We start from the raw sequence: 24,016 nt of genomic DNA, 5'->3' as shown, positions 1-24,016 counted from the left end.
TGTTTTAAATTAAAAGGTGACTTACTATTTATGCTATAAAGAGTGTACTGATGACAAGCAGACCCTCACATACAGACCTATATGCTCTTATAGAATCCCATTAGCCGGAAACATGGAAAAAACAGAAGGGGAAAAATGGGAATTGTGAAAGTTAAATTGAATATTGACTTCTGAGCGATCCAAGGAGAGAGTAAGTGTCCATCAGGGCAAATATATCTGCATTTCCACATTCTATTTTCCCATTCTTACAGTAGGAAATATCTCTTTGTGTGGTATTTTTAATATCTATTTGACAAATACATTTATGCTATCAGGGAAAATACTTGAAATTGGTTATTTTAAGCATGATTCACCCAGTGCAAAGAAACTAACATTTTTCCAGCAGGATTTTCAGGATTCTTGTGAAAGGGTTCTCCACCGTTTCCAAGACAATTTAAGCATCCACTTCATCTCTTTTCTCAGAAATATGCTTATAAGTGAGTTACACAGGCAAGCACAAGTGGAAAGGGTTTTTTGCAGCTTGGAGAGCACGACACTTCTATTCAAAGCAGCAGACAGAAGAGTGAAAAATAATTACTTGTAATTACTTGTGGTTTTCATTGCAATGGCAACTGCCGGCCCCGCTACAAAGTCACACACCGGAGGGGTCACAGATAAACAGAGGGGACGAGCAGCTCTCGGAGCAGCGAGAGGAAAACAGCAACAAATGGGTGTGCAGGAGGGCACAGGGTGCTGGGGGTGAGAACTGCATAGAAACCCCCTAAAAAATGCACCAGCGAAGATACACAGTCACACCAGGTTTTATTTTATAGTTAAATAAAGCAGCTGTTCAGCTGCTGCATCCTCTGCATCACTAGATAATTATCTGGCAAAAAAACAGCATAGAGAAAAGTATTTATAGTTAGTTCTAACTCTTCTAGTTTGCATGTCACTGAAAACCAGTTTACTGCTCCATGTCGTAGCAGACAGGAAGGAGGAGCCAACAGGCGTCGATCCTGCTGGATCTCACCAGCCGTTCCTTAAGCAAAAGTTGGTAGAGAGCTCGCAAAGGCGAGGGACATCAATATTTTAAAATTATATTTTCTGTTGCACTTCTCCCCTGAGCTGGTTCAGTTACAGCAAACTGCTGTATAGTTTATGCCCTCTTTCCCAGCTCCAGGAACTACTGCCAGTGCTGCAGACCTGGCGGAGGAGGCTGGGAAACAGAAACCTGCCGTGTGTCAGGTTTGTAGCAGCTCTTTCCCTCGAGTCATTTATTTTCTAATTTACCTGGTGATTTGCGGAACACACCAATCACATCTTATTTTTTTTTTTTTTTATTTTTGTGACTGCGCAGATGCTCGAAATGGCGCACGCTGAGTTTGTTTAAAACAAACCAAACGTCTGGGCCCGGGGAAATACATAATAGCCCCAGATGGAATATTGTGCCCAGTTGTGGCCCCTCAGTTCTAGAAGGACAGGGAACTGCTGGAGAGAGTCCAGTGCAGGGGAACAAAGATGCTGAAGGGAGTGGAGCATCTCCCGTGTGAGGAAAGGCTGAGGGAGCTGGGGCTCTGGAGCTGGAGAAGAGGAGACTGAGGGGGGACTCATTCATGTTTACAGATATGTAAAGGGTGAGTGTCAGGAGGATGGAGCCAGGCTCTTCTCGGTGACAACCAGTGATAGAACAAGGGGCAACGGGTACAAACTGGAACACGAGAGGTTCCACTTCAATATGAGAAGAAACTTGTTCGTGGTGAGGGTGTCAGAGCCTGGCCCAGGCTGCCCAGGGGGGCTGTGGAGTCTCCTTCTCTGCAGACATTCAAACCCGCCTGGACACCTTCCTGTGGAACCTCAGCTGGGTGTTCCTGCTCCATGGGGGGATTGCACTGGATGAGCTTTCCAGGGCCCTTCCAACCCCTGACATTCTGGGATTCTGCGAGATGGAAATAAAAGCATCTCTTTTTCCATCCTTTCCTCCCTTTCTCCACCCTAACACCACTACACGCTTCACCAGGATCCACACGATGCCTCGTAACTTACGAATTCTACCTTTACCTGCTGTTTTACACCAGCATACACAGCAAGGAAGGCCAGACTCGCCAGGGTAAGATACACCGTGTGCTGTCCCCAGTGTGGGGCTGTGAATTCCGTGAACAGCGGCATCGCCATCACATCTCACAGCACTCGTGGCAGCTGCAGCTTCTATAGCATCTCAAAGTTTCCCTACAGAGCATCAAACCTCAAAATCTAGAGCAGAGTTGTCCTGCTGGCACCTCGCTCCAGCACCAGAAACTTCCCCTTCTGGCATCCCCATTGGGAAATTTTCTCTTAAGCATACCGAGGTTTCAGCTGTTCATGATAATACTTGGCATTTACAAGGATGGATCTCCAAGCAATTAATCTGAACAGGAAGAGGAAGGACATGAGCTCCCACACAGTAACTCCAGATAAAGCCCACTCACTAATTCTATACAGAATGACTGAGACGTACCCCACAGCTATTAAAATAAGAAGCATTTTTGTTGGTATGAGGATGCAAGATCAGGTCTGAACAACCTGTCATCAAAATGTTCCTTTCTTTAATGAAATAAGCATATTTAAATAAGCAGAAGTTTATGTGAACTTTGAGTAGAATTAAAATATCTCATGCTAGTAGAATATTCCATAGCTTGTTTTATGTTTTTTTTTTCATCAATATAACATAGAAAATTGATTGGTGATGTGGAAAAATGTTTTTATTTCTGGACTTTGCCTCTTAGTTAAACCAGGACTAAATGTCAGAAGTTACAACATCGTCACACAGAAATAATCTCTAAAATTATCCATTCAAGTCTACCAGAGAGTTCTAATATTTATAATTACTTTGTCTCAATCTTAGCTTTTAAAATCTATTTACATTTAGTGTCTAAAAAGACCAGCTTTGGACAAAAAAATCCACCCAAAACAGAGAGAATAAAAAACCCCACTACTTACTACTGCAATAGCTTTGGTACAAAAACCTACTGATATCAACTTTTGCTTATGAAAAATCTCTGAAGACTATGTTGAAATTGCTCCCCAGCACACTTGGGCTGCCGTTCTGGATAAGCCACATGAAGACCGAAGATTAAAGGCCTGGTTGTGTAAATGCTGATATATATTCAGGCTTAAACATAAACTTGTTGACTCTGCACTTTACTCAATTGGGTTTGTGCTGAAAAGCATAAGAGACAGAGGACAGAACCAGATATCTGTCAAAGATCAACATCATACATCTGTGATTATTCTCATTTTCAAATACATATTTACTTTATTTACTACGGAGACGCAAAAAGTAAAGAAAACATAAGGAATCTGGAAGACACAGAAGCCTGTATAAGAATGTTCTGCTACCCTCAAAGGCATGAACAGCCAAGGGTAATGAGATCTCGATACTATTTTTATTTAAAATAAAATGTGGAAATTGTTTTGCTGATGTTTCCTCCTTTAAATTCCCCTGAAAATATGGATAATAAATAACTGACAATAACAGATTGCACACTGCCACTCAGAAGCCATTTTCTCTCTGGAGAATTGATTTTTAATAACCACGTTGATGACATGTGGCAAAAGTTGTAGCTGATACCAGAGTTTTGTGGGCCGTGATAAATCAAATCAATCTGGATGCTTCCAAACGCATGGAGAAGAGGCAGAGTTGCCCCTTTAGGCTCCATTTCACTCGTGCTGCTCCGTGCAAGACAAGGAGGGCTTTTGAAAAGACATTTTTTCAATTTGATTAGCAGATCATTGAATAAAGCCAAAAGATAACAGTTGTTATTAAAATATTGCCCTTTGTTTCTGTCCCTACATGGCCTGCAAGAACAGAAGTGAAAAGACAAATTATAGCTATTGGAAAGAGTGAGGCATGGTATATCTACACTGTAATTCAGGGTAGAGAGTCCTAAACTAGCTTCAATCAAGCTGGCTTGTATATCAGAAGCAGGCCAGAAGATGGTTCTATATGGAATAATCCATTTGGCCATGAAACAGAATATATTAATCTGTGCCTGAATTTCAGGACTCACGAAACAACTCAGATGTGACCATCCTAGTGCACTAAAAATCAGAGCCCCAAGCCAAACTTAAAACAGCAAATCCAAATCACATATCTTTCTAGTTTTTAATGATGAAAACGGGAAAGCTAAAGCTGTCTTGTAAATTAGAAGGTGGAAACCTAGATATCTATTTCACCACTCAAACCACAGTGAAAGAGCCTGGCCAAACAGCATTGCTTTGCCTCATTACTTCCACAGTTGCAGTATTGCCCACGCCAGCACCTCAACTCTGCACTTATAGAGCCACTGCACAGCAACCATTGCTTTCAATTCACTGAAACCTCTGCATGCGAATGACTTCTTAAAAAAACCCCACAAAACTAACAGAAAATACTACATGAATACTACTCAGGACATATTCTTCAGCTCCTCTGTCCTGACCTTTTAGTGTTCAAGGCTGTTTCTCCTTCAGCACACCGAATAATCCCATCACAGATACGCTATTTCGTTGCTTCGCTTTCAGTTTACTGTGCAAGAAGTGACGACCCCTGTTGGCTTCTCTACCTTGGCCTGGCAGCTGCAGACAGGGTGATGTGTCCACGCAAACAAGTGAGCAAACCCAGCCCAGGGCTTGTTTCTGATGAGGCAGGTGGGGAGCGAGAGACAGTAAATACGAGTGTGAGCAAATTGTTCAATGCAGAAAGCTGCTGGAAGTAGCTACACTGGAAGGAAAGAGTGCAGAAAAGGATTTCCAAAGAAAGGAACCACACGTGGACATCTCTGTGTGTGCCACCACTCAACATGAAGTGAAATTTCATTCACAACTTAATGGTATTTCAGACAGGCACCACAGCATCAATGGTGCCAAGCTGGGCTTGATTTACTCATCGTTTTAGTGTGGGGACTTCGAACTCACTTCCCTTCAGCTTGCATTCTTTTATGCAAAGACTTGCCTGCAGAAACCTAAATCAATAGGAAATATTCAAAAAATGTGCAAGTTTTCAGTAAAGACACTCTCGCTGAAGCATCCCATGGAAACCTACACTCTAAAATATGATAACGTTCTTGCAGACAAAGAGAAAAGTCCTTTCCAGTGGGGCACCCAACCATCGCTCAAGTAGAAGAGAGAAACAGACTTTATGCAGCCTCTTGGAGGTCTATTTTCAGTATAGTTCTTGTCCCAGAACTATCAGAGAAAACTCGTTCATCCTGAAAACAAGTAATTGCTTCTTTTCAAAGTTTAGCATTCACCTGCTCTAATCATTATCAGACATATTGCACCTAAGTACAAGTACATTGAAGCTAATTGTGTGAAAATATTTATGACTACTGAATCAAGTGAAAGCCATCTGCTCACAAAAAGCCTCCCTGCCATCAACAGCATTCTAATAAGTTGCAACTCAGCTGCATTGAAGAAGTGGTACTTACAGCACCCGAAGAGACCTGAGCCCATTGAACGCGTGGACCGGGATGCACCGAAGTCTGTTGTAACTCAGGATGCTGGGGGAAAGAGAAAACAGAGTTACAACATTGATTATTTCACTACTAGAACAACCACAAAGCAGCACGGAAAGCCCCATGCTTAAGAAACAAGATGTATACAATTTGTTCAACACCTAAGATGGTGTCTGAAAAGCAATTCAAACTGTTATCAGAACTTTGGGCTACTTACAGCGTTGATAACTGAGTCATGTTGCTGAAGGTGTAATTGGCCAATACACTTATGCTGTTGTTGCTCAGATCACTGAAGAAACACACAGAAAATATCATTTATATGTATGAACTGAGAAATGTCTTTTTTTAAAGATTACATAATCTGTGCACAGCAAAATGCTTGAAGCAATTGAAAAGTCACATATTATCAACCGACACAATATTTTCTAATCAACTTTGAATAAGCTCTAAAACCAAAGCACATCAGATTTCCCTGAAACCCTTCGGACTCATAAATATTAAGGCGCATTTACAGCATATAACAGTCAAAAAAAAAAAAGAATACAAGCAAAATTTTTGAAGAAGGATAAATTATTAATAATAGATGATAAAAGCATGGGTGATATTTACTGTACCAGCTTGCTTTGCAATTTTATTACAGGCATTCCATTTCCATCTGCTTTTCACATTGACAGCTATTAGAACAAAATTTCATTTTTCATTTATGAAAGTATTTTAGGCTCAAACAGAACATTTTGTTTTGTTGTTGCTCTCCCTTGAAAACCAAAATCAGATACACTTCCAAATAAGAGACTATTTTAAAAGAGAGGATGCCAGTTTTCTCTCCACGGTGTTTTGGTGTGAGGTTGTTCTGCCCATTTGACTTGAGTATCCACAGCTGATTTGAACAGCATTTGAAAATTTCTGATAAATAGTTCAGCCAAGAAATCTCACTCTTGTGTATTTCAGGGAGCAACTGACTGAAAAAAAGTCTGGTTGAGTCTCTACCTGTATGGCTGTTCATAGCAGAAACAGCTATGCAAATTTTCATTGCCTCAGTATTATAAATACTGCCTCACCTAGAGCAAATGAAGGCCGGCTCCTCTGTTAACGACCTTTACAGCTTTGCACAGATAAATCTGCCAAGCGAAGCCGTAACAGAGGCTCCGTGGGAGCTTGGAACAGGGTCTCTGGTGCCCTCAGCCACCTCACTCTTTATGAACACTTTCTGGCATCAGTGGCCTCTGTGAAATTCTTTCCAAATTCAAATTACAGAAGTCTGTTTACCCCCCCTCAAATACTAATTATTTCTCTTCCACCCACAACATAGTGCAGAAAGCGTAACGCAATTTTCTTGACATTGAAACTGTGTGTTTCTTACATCAGCGTCAGGTGTCTAAAGGCGGAGAGCCCCTTTGGCACAGCAGTCAGATGGTTTCCTTCCAGGTATCTGAAAAAAGTCAGATTTGACAATTACACAAACATGTTAACAAGAACTCCTGTCACTCAATCTGCAGGATGAATGAGGAAAACATAAACTTGGTCAATAAGGAAATTATCTTTGATTCATTGCTTGGAATTTTTTAACAGTTTCTCTTTTAAAAGTGAATTATCCAAAATGCAAAGCAGGACAATAGTTTATTGCCTTTTTTTTAAAAAAGACTTGGAAGTGAAATACTGATCTCTGGCCTACAGCAAACAGAAATGACCATCTGGTGCTTCTATGACAGCAACTGGAGAAGGGGAGAAAAATGTGGAGCTTGTGCCCTGAACTCATAGACACCTTTAACAAGTTTCTATAACAACACTGAGGGCTGATTGACCCTGTTAGGAAAGTTTTTGTCTTGTGCGTGTAGGTCCCATGTACAGCCAGCAGTGGCAGAGGAGCTGCACTGCCAAAAGTCTCATTTATTCCAGTGTGAACACAAACATCCATCAGTTTGATGCCAGGTCCATTACAGCAATTCCTACCATGGCACATACACCCTCCTCGCCTTCCCTTTTCAAAGTACGTTGGTACAGGAGGAAAACCTGGTACAAATCGAAGACCAAAGACCAAGTTCTCCTTGAATACAAGCTGAGTGCACTTAATAAAATAGCTTATGTTTCCAGAGTGGACGGTGTTTGAGATGGCACTGAACATGTCTCTATTCAGACACACACTCAGTAGGGCTAAAGCCTTTTGGGATAATCCTGCGTCCTCATACGGTGCCTGTATTTTGCAGTTCTTCTCCACTGAAGAAACGAGAACATCCAGTAACCAAGGGAAAAGCCCTGAACAAATATAACGTTTTCCCAAAGTTTGCCTGGAGGACAGCATAGGTCCTCCAGATCACAGCTGATGTGTGCTAGCAATGAGATGCGGGGCTTTTCCTGGTTAGCACAAAATACTAGAGACAGAGTGGAGTTGTTTTCCTTAACCTTGGCTTTTGGCTGAAACTGCATCCCTGGAGGATACCAAAATAACAAGGCTCCAATGGACATTGACCACTGCGGTACCATGACACTGCCAAGGTGATTCTCCAGACATCTGCAGATCCAACCTTCTCAGCAAGTACTATGGAGGAGGAAAGCACTTCTCCCTCCTCAGCTGAGCATAAAAGATGAAATGATATTTCCCTTTCTTACAGGATACTTTGGGGGAATTTTTCTTAAGGTAGACATGGGGCAATGCAATTGATGTGGGATGTTTTGAAAGACAATCAAGCATAGCCAGGAAATGCAGCCCACAGGCACCGGAACACTGAATGTGCTACCTCCTCTTCTGCAAATATGATCTGATAATCATGTTAAAACTTTTTATCCCACACATACAATTTCCTTTTCTTTGGCAACGAACCTCCTTGTTCTGCATTTACTATAGCGAACAACAATAATAATAGATTATTACTGTGCTATATGTTGCCTCTCTACACTAACTGTAACAACACAGAGATATTTGTGTAAACTAAATCCAAGAAAAATTTTCCCACAAACTTTATTTTTGCATCATTTAAAAATAAAATCTATAAACACTAACAGAATTTTTACATAAAACATTTTATTAACTGTCACATTCTATTCTTCACCCTGGCTTCTATTTCAGCATAATGCCCTTTCTGCTGCTTCGGTTCTCTTTTCAACTAAACTATTCCAACCAAACCTCCCCAGTCTCACGTTCACCCATCCTGCCTGCGCACAGGATCCCAGCAAGGCAGGGTCACCTTAGAGCACGCAGTAGAGCTGAGCTGGTTCCTGCTTAAAATTAGGCTGGCCAACTGGGACTACAGGCTTTTGAATTTTTAACCAAAAGCAAAAGCACTCCTTAATGAAAAAAACCTATTGAACAAATTAATCTCTCCATTCACAAAGGTCACAAGCATCGAGTGACAGTGTTGGACATCAAACACTCAGCTCTTGCAAAATCGTGACAGCTGCTGTGCTGGTGCAGATTATCACAAACCAGAGCACAGGTTAGTTATGCCACATTAACACCTCCCATGGATATTCATATTCTGCAAGTGTAAAGCCACTTGCTTCATTTTGACTAAATTTGATATAAATTATTTTGAAAATGGAGTTTCTTGGAGAATTCACACCACAAATTATGTAGAAGATCCTCAGAAATCAGTCACATGTGTTACTATTTAAAGAGGGCAAACCATGTCTCAGTTCCCCAGCCATGGTTTGCTATGGATGCAATAAGTCATGGGGAGTCCGCACCTTCTCTTTCACCCCAGAAAGTCACAAATCTTAAACCCACGCATGATGGTGTGTTAAGGTCCCAGTGTTTATTCCAAGTGCAAAATCCAAAGGATTTCCAAAGGAAATCAAAAGCAGGTCATGTATTATGTATTTGGAAGCTATATATGATTTTCCTTTAGGAAAGGAGACTGGGCTCTTGCAATGTGTTGAAAACTTTAGAAATATATTTTCAGGATATTCTCCTGTTGATCCCAATATAAAACAGCCTGCAATTTGAACAAAGTGATGATGACTGGCCAGGTTCTTCCCCCCTGTTTTGCTTTCTGGTGCAATCAAAAGTCAAGGGTGCACATTTTAATCCAGAGCTTCATTACTCAGACTAACATAGACCCCTAGAGATAAACTCTACAGAGGATCTGCTTTGAATAGCTTTGGATTTGTACTGCATGCAATTTGATGGTTATATAAATGTGCTAGCAGAAAGCTGCAATACTTATACCAGTGGTACAATTTCTGAACAAATACAATTTTACACGGAAAAATTACTGATTATATGCTTTTCATGCACGCATAAGAACAATTCACCACTGTTAAACCTTTCAGCACATTATACAAAGAGTGGCAATATTTTCCAAGCAAAAGGCATTCATTTTTAAAGCACATTTAAGTGAAAGGAATTTGAAATAATGGGAGTTTTTAGGGCACAAGAGCAAGGCAAGAAGCAGGAGGATCTGAGCGGCAACATTTGAAGAAACCCTTTGCTGCAGGTGAGCTGCTCAGAGTGGGCCAGGGGACACAGTGAGGAACAATTACAGTTACAAAACTCTGTGTAATTACATATATGTATGTCTATATAAACAAACAAACCTGGATGAAGCTACACACACCCTGCCCAAACAACCCAAACCATAACAGAACGATATGGAGGGAGGACTGTATTTTGAATTCTTTTCACTCCTTACCCAAAGTAAGATGACGTACATGGCATCTGCTATGCAAAGTCATTCTGGCATGAATGAAAAAACTATATGTCTGATTTTAATGCTCAGAGTCAAGTTATTAATACACAGAGTGAAGAGTGGGTGTCAGCTGCCTTAACACAGACATGCTGACTAGTATCCAAAACAACATCATTTGCTTCCAGAAGTCTCTAGGCTCTATAGTTTAATATATCAAGCTGAGCCTGAAGTCTCAATCATGACTTATAACCAATAAGCAGTTACCAGAGCCAAAATTGAAAAGAACGTGGCCATGCCGTGCTCCGGTTCCCGTAGAAGCCCCAGGGCCCCTCCAGCACCTTCCGCACACACTCCCAGCGCATACAGAACATTCAAAACTCTGCATAAAAGATGACAGCTGCTCTTTTTCCAACTTGTCTATTTTTATACTGAAACCACTTGGATTGGAGGTGATATAACCAGCGCAAGGTGCCAAAGCGTCATGTAACAATTTGAATCACTTGGAACCTTTTTTTTTTGCACTGAAATGTCTATTCAGCCATAAAGTCAAGCTCACAGCGGCCATCTGTGCTAAGAGAAGAAACTGGAGAGAGAAATCAGTTCTCAAGCAGTAACTGAAAAGGCACAAAGCCTTCTTTAATTTGATATTTCATAAAGAATGTTACATTACAAAAAAAGATGATACTCAACAATTTTACGCAGCTCTAAAATTAAGTTAGGTCTTATCTTTTTAATGCAGGTATCCCACATCCTAAAATTTTTAAGCAACTTTCATTTCCTAAAAATGATGATCTAGAAGAGCATTGGATTGTGAAAGATGAAACACATCTGCAAAGCATGAATTTTAAGAGCTTCAATTACAGTTTCTTAGGGAGGAAATAAAAATTCCAGTGTGGATCTAGGCACAAAGCTGGATCTTGATCTTTTTGAAGTTTGGCAAATTCAGACTCTGGATTTTCCTGCATTTCTGTGTCAGACGACAGCCTACAGGTTCGACACGCAGAAACATGACTGTGTTTGACAGAAAACTGAAGGCCCTAAAGTTAGATGTACCTCTCTGAGTGCTAAAGTCACCTTTCCAATACGTACCCACACTTCACCAGTCACTGAACATCTTATTTGACAGTATTGATACTATTTACTTTTTCTAAACAGATCTGAAATACAGATTTAAGTCGTGTACTTCAGCTGCAACTAAAATATCCTTCCGCAGGACTACCTATTCTCTCAATGGGAGAGTTTTCCTCCGCAGTGAATTAAGCCGGCTGTAAAACCTTTTATGACACAGGACCATGTAAGCCTAAGCTTTGATCTAAATTGTTTCTCTATTTTATTTTCAAAGGAAAATTCACTGAAGTCTGTGTTAGGGGTCAGTGTATGAAGCAGCGCAGATTGCCAGACAAGCAAAAGCATCTGCATTCTGAAGCAGATGATTTTCATCCGATATCTCACTTCAGAGTTATCCCTTTGATCAACGGCAACCCAGGCACGCTGAAAAACGGCACTAAATTGTTACAATCTTCTACACGCATCATAACTAACTGCTTAGAGCATATTTATTGCATCAGTTTGCATGGCCCAGGTGTGAGCCACTATTTGTAGTTACGAGTCAAGAGAAATCACAAGTGCCGTGGAAGATGGAAAGAAGGGTTGAGATCGGTGGCAAATACCTCCGAGCACATGTGGTAGGAAATGCACGGGAAGCAATTGTCAAAATCATCTTGGCAGCTGGGGATTCAGTTGAATAAAGGTGCCATGGTAAGGCCAAGGCAGGAGAGGCAGCAAACTAGAGGTGGGGAAGAAAGAGCTAAATGAGTTCAGTGGGATCCCTGTGAGCAGGTCAGCGCTTGGGAAAACTGCGGGGCTGAGAACTGGACGGGCTTGCAGGCTACGTGAACCCAAACGGGAGAGAAAACGTTCGTGAAGAGAGAAAGAGACATGGCAAAAGTAATGCAAATATTAATGTGTGTTATTATAAACGGCAAGAAAAATAAACATTAACAACGATGCATGGATGCAGATTTTCCTAACCAACCTATCTGTGCTATCATTTAGCTCAGTGTCATGATAACATTTGGAGTCTAGAGATGACATGATTAGTACATATTTATCCTAAAATACACCACGCTCATTATGTTGCAGCTTATGCACATGCCGGCCACATTACTGCCTCCCAAGGTTTTTCCCCAGTGCAAAATATTATTTGCTGTAGGTCCATAAAAGCAGCTGGATGCCATCAGATAAGACTTTATTAGAAATAGACTATACTTTTGTTTAGAAAAAAATAGCATTCACACACAGACGTAGTATGTAAAAAAAATAAAGAGCATGGGAAACTTAGTTCATATCGACTGGGGGGAGGAGGAAATAAAAAGAAAGAAGACAAGGAAAGCCTAAACCACTAAACAGCAGTGAAGCTAAGTTCCAAACTAGCTCGTTGCATGAACATTTGGACTAGAAAACTGAGTATGTTAAAAAAACCCAAGGCTCCTCTTCAGAGCAAGCAAACAGTGGGAAAAAATGTCAGCAGTACGTAAATATACAGCAAAGGAATTTGGAAGAAACAACATATTTCCCTATTCCCAGGAAACTGTAAAGAGGCTTGCCCATGATGATGGGGTTTTGTGAAGGAATCACTGGGAAATAGAAATTTCTTGCATCATCATCCCTCTAAAAAGCCAGGAAACTAAGTGATCTTTTCAACTCTATTCTAGATGGGAGCCTCCCTGCCAAGGTAATCCCTCCTCCCAAGGGGGGTACAAACCAAACACAGGGATGTCTCCTGTCATTCCAAGCTCTAAATATGAAGGAGATAATGGTTTTCACATGCTTTGTGTATATACAATCCAAAAGAGAAACTCAGGAACAAAGTTGGAAGGAGCAAGCCTGTGTCTTCAGTCCACCATGTAATAAAACATTGCTGGTGATCCTTTTTGCTGAGCTTACACACAGTGAAACCTGACCCAGTGAGGGGTAACGTTTTCCCTATGGGCCTGTGCAAGAGGTTTGTTCATTTTTTTGCACGTTGCTATTTAATACCTGTTACAACGAAAGAATTCCTGTTTTAAGACTATTTTAAGACCTCTAAAAGAATGTAAAAGAAGTTCTGAGAAGGCTATATTCAGCTGTAACAGACTGGTTTATCTAGATACACGGCAGTTCTTCCCCTTAAACCATGCTGTCTGGTTTAAGAAACACACTGCCGCTTAATAAAACGCACTGCGGCTAATATGCCTTGCGAAGGAATATATCAATAATGGAATCTTATAAATGTCAAAAAAAAATTACTCTAAAATGCTCCCCTGCATCATATCACTGTTCAGGCCTCCTCAGGGAGGGAGCTGTGGGCTACCAACATTTGTAGCTTCAGTACCTGCAGCTCATCTTTTGGTACAGATACAAATACGGAGTTCAGTTTATGTTGGTTGAGAAGAGAGTGAGATCAGGACCGAATTTTGAGACAGCTGGGACAGTTTCAAGGTTATATTTGCAGAAGATGAACTATGCAGAGCCAGCCAGCCCAAGGCTGACTGTTCTGCTGACACATTTCTGGACCGAAAGCAGAAAGGCAAACGAGAGGCTCGCACAGCCAAGAGGCTCCTACTGAAGAAGACAAGTCACGTCAGCTCCTGTGAACTCAAACTGTTCAGTTCCAGGCTACTGACTCATTTGCCAAGAAACAGCTTAAGAAAGATGGCAGTTTTCGAGAATGTGAGATTAATTTCACTCATTCTGTGAAAGTTATGTTGTCAGTGTATCAGAAAGTATCATTAAAAAAAAAAATGCAAAATTTAAACCTAAAAATTCCTCAGTGGGGCAGTGACAATCAAAGTAACATCTGTGATACCTTATTGCTGGCAAGTCATATCTGAATGCAACGAAACCTGAACAAGAACAGAGCAGAAACCACCTTGCAGACTTTTTATCACTGATCGCAATATATAAGGGAACACAGGCCCGGACTTGGATTTTAATTCAAACCACAATTAACCCCGTGCCCCGGCTAACAGTGTTCCAAGGATGTGCATTCATTAATGCAAAATTTCCACTGTCATTTGAGTTACGACATACACTCTCAGTACACTCTTCAGTCCTGTATTTGACTACACCACTGGTAAAAACAGGGCAAACCCCATCCTCGCACTGCAAAGGGAGTAAAAACAAGTGTATCGCATTCATCAGCCGTCTGGTTACTAAATAGTAAAAACACTGAAAACCAGCAGAATCAGGTTTTAGTTCATTACAAAATTCAGAGAACTTACCAGCTAACTTAACCAATTATTTTCACATAGAGACGTTGATGACATTGTAACAAGACTCACCTGGGACAGATTCAATGAGAACCAAAAGTATTTCAGTATTTCTATTACCAACTGTTTAAGCCAAGCAGCTCTACCAGTGTATTTTCTTTCCATGCAAAGAACCAAAATCCACTGTGAAGTCACAGCAAGAGGCAGACAAAAAGACAACTAGAAAGATGGTTCTTAACTAGGATGAATTTACCTTACAATTTAATCTAATCATCTGTTATTTTAGATATTTCATGAGGTTTGGAGAAAATAATTCATTGTTTGTTTCCACCACTGGCTTTCTTTCTTTCATTTTTCCTTTCTTTTTCTCTTTATTTTTCTTTTCCTTTTCCTTTCTCTTTTTCTTTCCTCAGAAGATAATTAGCTCACAGCTGCATAAGTCAGGAACATGTTTTCATCATCCTTTCAAACTGCCTGTTCTGAGTTTAGGCTGCTCAGAAGCACTGCAGGTTTATTTGATAGTAATATATGCATTTGTTCCCTGCACAGAGAATTAATGGACACAGGGATAAACTCTGTTCCCATTACGGTGCAATGTATTCAGTCAAGGGACAAATAAGTACAAAAATAACAGTCAAAACATATGGAAAGCACCAAAACACCAGTCACTAAAGTCAAGGGCAAAACCCCCAAGGCCCTACAAAGCCTCACTATGATGTGATTTCATGAACTTCTCGCGGAAGGAGCCGTGTAAAAGGGAACTTACAGCTCGGTCACGTCTTTGGGAATTCCTTTGGGCAATATCCGCAGCCCTTTGTTGCTGCACCGAACCACCGAGTCCACGCAGGTACACTGGGAAGGACAAGGAGGGGAAAGCAAGCAGCTGCTTTCATCGTTACCTGCACAGGGGGAGAAACGGGGCATTAGGAAATCAGTTTTACAGCCCGATGTGGTGCGTTTGGAAGAGAACTGCTTACAAGGGCCCAGGGGGGACACCCTGGAATCCATGGGGACCACCCCAGGATTTTAAAGTAGATCCAATGCTTTAGATCAACCCGCCTTCTGACAGGTTATTTAGGCAACAGGAACTACAGTTCAAAAACTGAATAGCAATGTTTTTAAATAAATATTTTTTACTAAGGGGTATCAACTTCTCTGTAATTCTGGAAATCGCAGTAACATCAGTTACGTGAATCCCAAATCCTTCCCCCTACCCCCAAATGCACTAGCTGAAATGGAGAACTTGACCAGCACCCTACCTTTAAACTCATCTAAGCAGATGATATTCACTATCTGCTCTGCTTTAACAAGATTTTTTTTTTAATTCAGCTTTTAGATGTTATTTTTAGATGTTAATTTTAGGTGTTCATTTATCAACTGAGTTGCAAAACCTCGTTGTTTTTGACAACGATAAACAGGCAAAAACCAAACGGAGCAGCACACTTCCAACTGCTGGCAATCCATCTGCGCACACATAAAAATATCTACTTTCTCCAAAAATGGTTTCAAAGTTCCATGAACAGCAGATTAAATCTTGTCATTGAAGAACAATAGGGTTTCTGCACAACAAACCAACTCTTTGAAGTGAAAAAACATTAAAGCACGGATTTTCCCCAAAAGCAACAGGCTTTGCAAAACATAAGGCAAATGCACGTTGAAGTCTCCCAATGTATGTGAAGGGAAACAATTAGTGGCACGTTCTCTAGATGACAGGGAGAGGAACCACACGACGGTTGGTGAGCACAGGCAGTTGGAGAACGGAGACACGGCGCCGCAATCCCGGCGCACACGGCGGCTGTCGTCCCGTGCTGCTTCGAAAGAAAGAAACGATGCAAGGACTAATTGAGACAGATCTGCTTCTTTCTTCTCTCTGCTGGTTGTACCCAAGAGCATTGAGATCAAACAGTAAGACTGGAAGTCCTGACATGAGATAACAAAATTACCCATAAATGTATGGGTAGGGGATCGTTTGTATTCAGAGGACGGAGGAGCATGACCAGCCTGCAGAAGAACAGGGGGGATTTTTTAATATTTCTCTCCTGCTGAGCTTAATGAGCTTAATGACTGGAAACAGAATTCAGAGGCTTTCATAAACCTGCACAAAAAGCACGTTGCTTCAGCGTATTCAGTTTTCCCCTGTGCCGTGTTTTACACCCTGCCACCATCTACCTTCCATTCACCGCTGCTGCCTGAGCGACTGTGTGACAGAGAAAGCTCCCGAGCATCGAATGTCATTTTGTGGACCAGGATATTTCCTTTTTTTTCCTCCTAAACTAAACGCAAACTTCTCTTTAATGACTACACTTGGCTCCCTTGAGCTCTGAGCCCAAGCACCTGGGCCTGTTGCCAGTCTGCTCGACGAGGACAGGAATTAATTTCTACTCTGAGTAGGAAACTTCTGTCACTCTTACGGTCTCTTTAGAGGTATGACTAACTGCAGCTCCAGCATGTCTGCTCTCAGCAGACAATCACAGCCTACAAGTCAACTTAGCAGTGCATTCATCAGGCATTTTTTCTCCTTACTATTTTCTCTAAAATCTGCTTGATCAGAAGACAAAGAACCACCTGGAGAATGAAAGAAATGTCAGGATTTTTTTTAAACCTATACGGAGCCAGCAAAGCATTAAACATCACTGAGTCATTTCAAATCATACCTAAGTTTTTTTTTAATTCCCTGTATTCATACCTGTTATTGGTGAAACTGAACAATATCCAAAACTAAAAGACTTTCCAAGCAAGTGCCGTTCCCACTGGCTTCAGAGTGTTAACTAAGTGTATGAACAAGTGGGAAGAAGGACCAGGACTATACTAGGATTATATAAAGCAGAGCATTTGCCCATAATAAATTCATTCTGATATTTAGGTACAGAGTGCAGAAATTCAGAAACTGGGAATCAAGGATTAAAACAAACTCCTGTTAGGGAACAACAATCTTCAGTTCCAGATGGCTGTCTTCCTCATCACTAAACTCAAATGTTCACCATGCTGTGTTGCTGGATAGGAAGGGAGGTGCTCACAGAGGTGCCAACATTATCATAACTGCCAAATCAAACGGGATTTTCTTACCATCGCAGGTGAAGTCCTGGACATCTACATCTTGGATTGGAATATCCTTTAAGAAAAAGGGTTTCAAGCAGCGTGGATTTCCACTGACAATTCTCTTCTTCCTCAACCATTTTCCCAGCCAGGCCAAGTGGCAGTTACAGTTAAAGGAGTTGGCCAGCAAATTACTGAAATGGAATGGGACAAAATTGCATCAAACATGGACATACAGAAATACTGAGGTAGCTACAGAAAGATGATGGGTTCCAAGTCCAAGCGCCTTCCTGCCATCTCTTTCTGTGAGATCCTCCTCTGTTCTGCAGATCAGGGAAGGTTTATGGAGGTTTTATACTAGGACTAAGGTTGCAACACAAAAACTCCCCCAAAAACATATATATATATATATATATATATGTGTGTGTGTGTTTATAAGCCCATACACTCATGTGTTTCATTACTATTTCTTAATAGGTTGTGATCCTTTGAATGTAAGGAGTGTAAGGCGACAGTTACTTTGAGCAATCACCTTTCTAAGCTACACTAGAATTAGTGCTGAGAATCGTGGAAATAAAACCTTGTTCTGGAGTCCTGCACTTAAACATCTATCCATTATTTTTGTGTAAGCCTTTTTATGACTTAATTTCAGATGAAGAAAAGAGACTGATATCCCTGGTATGAAAAAAGCAGGGAGAACAAAGACAGGGAGAATCAATAGCCTTGGTTTGAGGTCTCCTCGAAGAAAAAATGAGCTGTCAGATTCCCATGTATGGAAAATAAAGTAACTAAACCAACACGGACGGAATTTTCACAACATATGTGAATATGTCCAAGAGTTATTATTTTGGTAGTACAGAAAAAAAGATAATAATGAAATCGCTAAAGCACAGCAAATCTTAAAAGACCTTAAAGAAACAGGCTCTTCAAATGCAGGTGAAGTAGCTGAAGACCTTGTAAGTCTTCCCTTGCGACATACTTCTACAAACCTAAACACGTAGCCCAAATCACATTAGGTTTTCAGCCAAGCAATTCCTTCAGAAAACAATAGCGCTGAACACAAAAACATATGGCACAGTTGAGGTGTGGCAGCAAGAAAACAAACCCAAATGAATTCCTAAATTACATGGGTTCTAGGCCAACATCACATAGGCACAAAATGATTTACAGCTGTTCTCGGCAGTGCAACACAGCACAATGCAATCCCCGTGATAGCCCGGAGCTCTGCGTGGGTAATTACACAGGGCTCTAGCACTGGCTATTGCACATCGCGTAGAGGGAGAAAACTCAGCATAATGTTCAATAATAAAAATACTCAACCTATTTCACGCTGACCAGGATTCAAAGGCAAGGCTAACTTGCTGCATAGACGTGAGAAAACAGATTACTTAGGAGCTTTCAGACCGAATGTGCAGAAAAGCACTGAAAGCATTATTCTAATTCTAGTTACTTTATTTTTAAATTGTTTTCCATTTTCTTTAATCCATAATGGGACCACATGCAGGATGCCTTGTATATTTTCCATACTGACACACTTTGGCATGAACAGAGTGTTTAAACCAAATGTCTAAACCTCCAACGCCAAGTGAACCAATGCTTCAAAGGCCATTTGTTCCACTGATGGAGGAGCGTGAGATCATATTCACAGAACAACTTCCGTGACTCAAATCTTTAGAATGAAATAATCCACAACTGAAACAAACAACAGGTGTACATAATCAGGTTTCTGGAAAACCAGCAGCTCTGAATGTAAAGAACATTTTGCACATCTAGAGAGCATCTTATCGGGACACATCTAGAACTTTCCAAAACATTCAGATGTTCAATCTACAAAATGCTTGTATCAAAATAGTAATTATCCCTTTACACAGAGGTGAGGTTGCATTGATAATGTGTTACTGCTTGCTAGCTGAGCAGCAACAACTGTCCCTAAACCCTCATTTTCCTCTTGGCAAACAGAGTTTAACAAATAATTTAAGAGTTATTAAATCCTTGGATTAGAATTCGAATTGTGCTTTTCTTAGGAACTAAGAAAGAAAGAAGTTGTTATATATAAAATGAATACATACAGAAAACAAAAATAAACACAAAAACAAATCTAGTGTTTTGAAATTCAAATTTAAAAAAGGACAAATTTGTCTTGTCATGCATTACACACGTCCTCCTGCCATTTTAACAACATCTAAATGTTGTCCTTTGTCCACCTGTAGAGCAGTGATTTTTTGTGCTTTAAAGTAGTATGAAGTTCATACATGTCCCTACATCCACAGCAAAACTATGATGCACCTTCTGGAAAAAATGTAAGATCCAGGCTCTCTATGAAGTATCACGTGGGATAAGAGATTCCCTACTCCACTTGAAAAGCAATTGAAAGTCCAGAAAGGCCAATTATTTGCAAAAGCTTTATTTCGGAATCTGGCTGTTCAAGTGGAGTTCTCAAATCACCAACAGTAATGTTGGGCAGACAGATTGTTATAAAAATTCATAGTTAGTAATCAGAGTTCCTACATGTAAGAGAGTGATTTAACCACTCAAACAGAAGCAAAGCAATCACGCTTTTAGCCAAGATGTTGCACTAACATTAAATCCAGAAGCATTTACTCAAGGACATAGACATATTTTTAAAATGAAAGGGGAATAGAAGTCTTGAGGAGTGAAATATGCATATCCTACTACAAGTGTCTCTTAAAAATTGCAAAGAAGCCATAATATTAACTATTTAAATGAATTCTAGTGACCTGTTAGAAAAACATGCTGAAACACATTGTTGAAATTAGGTTGAAAATACATCCTGGAGTTCAGGGTAAGTTTATACTAGAATATTGTGTGTCATTCTGATGAACCAGTTATCACTCTGGTATTAGCTCCATGCAGTTATTTTAATAAGAATTCATGGAAAACCAGTTCTGCTTGCAAATAAGCCCACTTCAAATTAGGATGCTACAGTACCTACTTTGACTACTGACATACAAAATTGCTATTTTTTCACAATAACTTACAAAGGACATATTCTTCCTCTATTGAAAACCATTAGTCAGGGCATTATTTTCGAAGCTGTCTGTGTTTTGAGAATATCAATGGGGCTGATTCACAAAGAGTAATAACCAAAGGAGCAATATTTTTTAGTGCTGTAAATATGCCAAGATAAAAATGGAAATGTTCAATGTTGTATTAATTTCTGGCTCACATTAATAGATGCAAAAAAAAAAAAGTCATTACAAATCCTGATTAACTCACAAAGTGTGGGTTGAACAGGAAAAGCAGTCATACGATCTATCTTCAGTAGCATTGTCATCTCATATATCCACCTACAACAGAGCGCTGCCAGGAAATGGACACAGCTGAATTTTGCATTCATATGTGAAATATTACAATGGCCTTAAACCAATGTCTAAGGAAGTCAGAAGCACGCCTTCTCCTGTCTGCGGATCGAGCATCAAGTGAGAATGTGTCAAAGAACAAACTTTTTCATTAAGACACAGCCAGGAACTTGCTACGATCAACATGATTACAAGTCAGTGCCAAAGCAATCCATTCTAATTAGCAGCAGCTTTAATTGCTGTTGCTAGATACTGTAATAATCTTCACCCACAGTTGAAAAAAAAGAAGGAAGTGGGCTATCTGCTAACAAAATATGACAAAGATGCTTCCACATAAAAAAGGTAGGGACTTCATAGACTTATTGAGAGAGTCGCAGCTATTCAGGGACCCTTGGCAGGAAGCACGGACACAACTGCGCAAGAAAACAGTCAATAAAAACAATCCGGTTGTGTTTTCTTTGCCCATCAAGTTTAAGGAGGCTTTTGGGACTACAAAAAGTAAAGGGAGAAAAAGTCTGTGTGCTTTACACTGCGTGGAGCTAATGCCAAAATGAAAACTGATTTGCTGGTGAAAAGTTGTAACAACAAAATGAAAGTGTGAGGAACACAACAGCTGAGATTCAACACTTCTTTCTTCTCCCAAACATGACGGAGAACGCTTTAAAAACCTGAAATGCAATAGCACCAATAGTTTATTTTGACTGGACAATTCGGATGTATTTTCAGGGCGGTGTGAAGGGAATTAAGCAGACAACCTCCATTAACAGCAACATCAAGGTCCCCATTCACAGCTGGAAACAAAGAGAAGACTTTCATTCCATATTTACCTGCCTGTACTTTATTACAATGGAGACAATACAAAAAACATGTAAATGTATGTAAAAAGCAAGTGAAATCCTTCAAAGAAGGCTTGAGAAATACAAGGGAATTATCAGAAAAGCTTAGGTTGGAATTTTCAAATTCACACTCAATAGGACTGGAGTATTTTGTCCTCTTAGGCTCTTTTGAAAATGTAAGCATTAGCTAGTAGATTTCTTCTGATATTTAACTAATTTAACCAAAATCCAAGAAGGCTGTTCTTAAAAAATTAGACTCTACTGACACTAAAGCAGCTTCGGGGAAATGAAGTGTATGATAACCTATGCGCTTCTGAGTGTGCAGAGGTTGTTTTAGGTGAACTTCCGCTGTGCACTGGCTATGACATGGTAGAACATGCAGTCGTCCTGTCTGAGGCTGGCAACCTCAAACACTTGTCAGCCATTCCAGCTAAAGCAATCCAAATATTTTTCTACATCACACCCTGAACACTCCAAAGCTGTGATTTCAGCAGGATGGGGTTTTCCTTCCCTAAATGAGCTTTTCCGTATGTGATCAATAAGTAGTTTGGTTTTGAAACTCAAATGTTGTAATCTTAAAAGGAAAGCACAGAATAACAGCATCGCGACATGTTTGCACCATAAAAAGATAACTTACATTGTAGACAAAGAGACTAAAGTGCTGAAAGCTCCGGGCGTGATGGTGCTGATGTGATTGTCATACAGAGAAAGCAGCCTCACCGAGCTCAGTCCAGCAAAGGTGTCGTTGTTTATACAGCTGATAGAGTTGCTCCTCAGCATTCTGAAAGGATTAAAAGAGGGAATTAGGAACTACTGGAAGGAGGTGCAATTTCAAGATAGGAGGTCTTTTATCTAGGGCATCAACAGATGCTTTGGCAAGCACTGTTCTCTGTTTTTATTGATAGCTGAAGTACAACACAGCTTGGGGGGGGCTAAATGCATGTAAATAGTCTCATGAATTTCAAACGCGTTTCTTCCACACAACATCAGAGGCTGATGAGAGCTCCACGTCTGAAAGTAGCATACAATTAAAATTATGACTAGTGGAAAACTTGAAATAAAAACTAAAGGCTTAATTTAGTAAATATCTGAGAGTAGGCGAATATGTAATTCAGAGATCGATTGAGAAAGACTGCCAGAAATGTGTGACAGTAACAATGCTATAACAGTTACATTACTACTACTTCTATCATGGATTATTCTTTCTGTAATCCACACTGCAAAAGTATGGAAGGAAGCAGCATCCTCAGTAGAAATAAAACCATAGCTTAGGAAAGATTTCCAGACCCAACGCAAGCTCTGAAATGTCATTATGATCATTAATTGACAAGACAGAAAGCAGCAATCATCCTATAAAATGGTCTTTGCTCAGTGCTCGTACCAGATGAATTAGTGCTGTGTTTTGGAAGATACATCTCTGAGTTGTTATGGTAACAATGAACTCGACGATAAAGCCCAATTAATCTCAAAGACTGTAGTATCTTGTTTCACTTCATAGCAACAAAGGCTCATGTGTATTTGTTACACTGCATGCTTATCAGCATCTGCATCGGTAAACATCACTACACAGTTGTAATATTCCTACTTAGGCAAAAAATTATTCCTAATTAAAGCGTGCTCCCAAAAATCTACAAAATATATGCAGCTCATGCTGCAGTTCCAGTGAACTGATCCTCCAAATTGAGGAGGGTTCTTTCCTTGTATCAAATTAATGCAATGAACAATGAAAATTCAGACTCCCTTAGCTGTCTGGATTTAAATCTCAGACTGGTATCTGCTAGTTGGGCATTTAGATGCTACATCAACAGATGCTTGAGAAACACCAAAGAGATATTAGAAACAGCTGGGAAGAAATTCACAAGGTAATCAACAACCACTCAGTGTTTAAGAGCTGAACACTGCATTGCTTTAGCATTACCTGTTCTCTATGTACAGCCGTCACTACAGGCACTGCAGTCTCTACAGTTTTGGTTTGCAACTTGGGGTAAAACTGTGTCAGAGAAATCACAGGGCACAGAGACACACACCTTACATGGGGAGTATTAACCTGCCCGAAAGCCAGGTCCACAAGCTCTAAAAAGAACAGGGTAGTAAACAGAAGGCCCTCAGTGGCTCAGTAGCAGCAGGAAACATTCTCTCAGTTCCGTATGCAAAGTATCAGGCAGCAGTACCGCAAGATGGGGTGACTGCATTTGGATGCCAATATGTTTTGCACAGCAATTTCTTACATTTCAGGAAACATATGCTCCTTTAAATACTGGACCATGACTGTGTAGTGCGGTCTCTTGGTAAAAGGTCCCAATGTTAATGCTCAGAGAAAGTCAATTAATGCGCAGAAATGTAGGTCCCTCAAGCCAGAACCTTTGGTTTCGTATCATGGTTCACCATGCACTGCGTGACCTTCCTGAAGGAAAACTTATACTGACAGATCTTCACCTCATGCTGTGTATATTTAGACTGCTTTATCAGCTAGGGGGAAATGTAGGTCAGGTCAGCAGGATA

General features: G+C 40.4%; 1 protein-coding gene across 2 annotated transcripts in view; it reads right to left on the bottom strand.

Annotated features, from left to right (window-relative positions):
* Positions 1 to 24,016, bottom strand: part of SLIT3 (slit guidance ligand 3) — a 488,520-nt gene that overhangs the window by 80,286 nt on the left and 384,218 nt on the right. For both annotated transcript variants that reach the window (XM_065848802.2, XM_065848803.2), the window contains exons 19-24: positions 22,152 to 22,295; positions 17,389 to 17,552; positions 15,089 to 15,221; positions 6,811 to 6,879; positions 5,668 to 5,739; positions 5,424 to 5,495 (exon numbers count right to left, since the gene is read on the bottom strand). In XM_065848802.2, coding sequence (XP_065704874.1) covers positions 5,424 to 5,495; positions 5,668 to 5,739; positions 6,811 to 6,879; positions 15,089 to 15,221; positions 17,389 to 17,552; positions 22,152 to 22,295 — 654 coding nt within the window. The remainder of the gene's footprint in view (positions 1 to 5,423; positions 5,496 to 5,667; positions 5,740 to 6,810; positions 6,880 to 15,088; positions 15,222 to 17,388; positions 17,553 to 22,151; positions 22,296 to 24,016) is intronic.

Source organism: Patagioenas fasciata, chromosome 14 (genome assembly GCF_037038585.1).
Source record: "Patagioenas fasciata isolate bPatFas1 chromosome 14, bPatFas1.hap1, whole genome shotgun sequence".
Taxonomy (NCBI): Eukaryota; Metazoa; Chordata; class Aves; order Columbiformes; family Columbidae; genus Patagioenas; species Patagioenas fasciata.
Note: the sequence above shows the minus strand (reverse complement) of the source record. Positions and strands in the feature narration are given on the sequence as shown.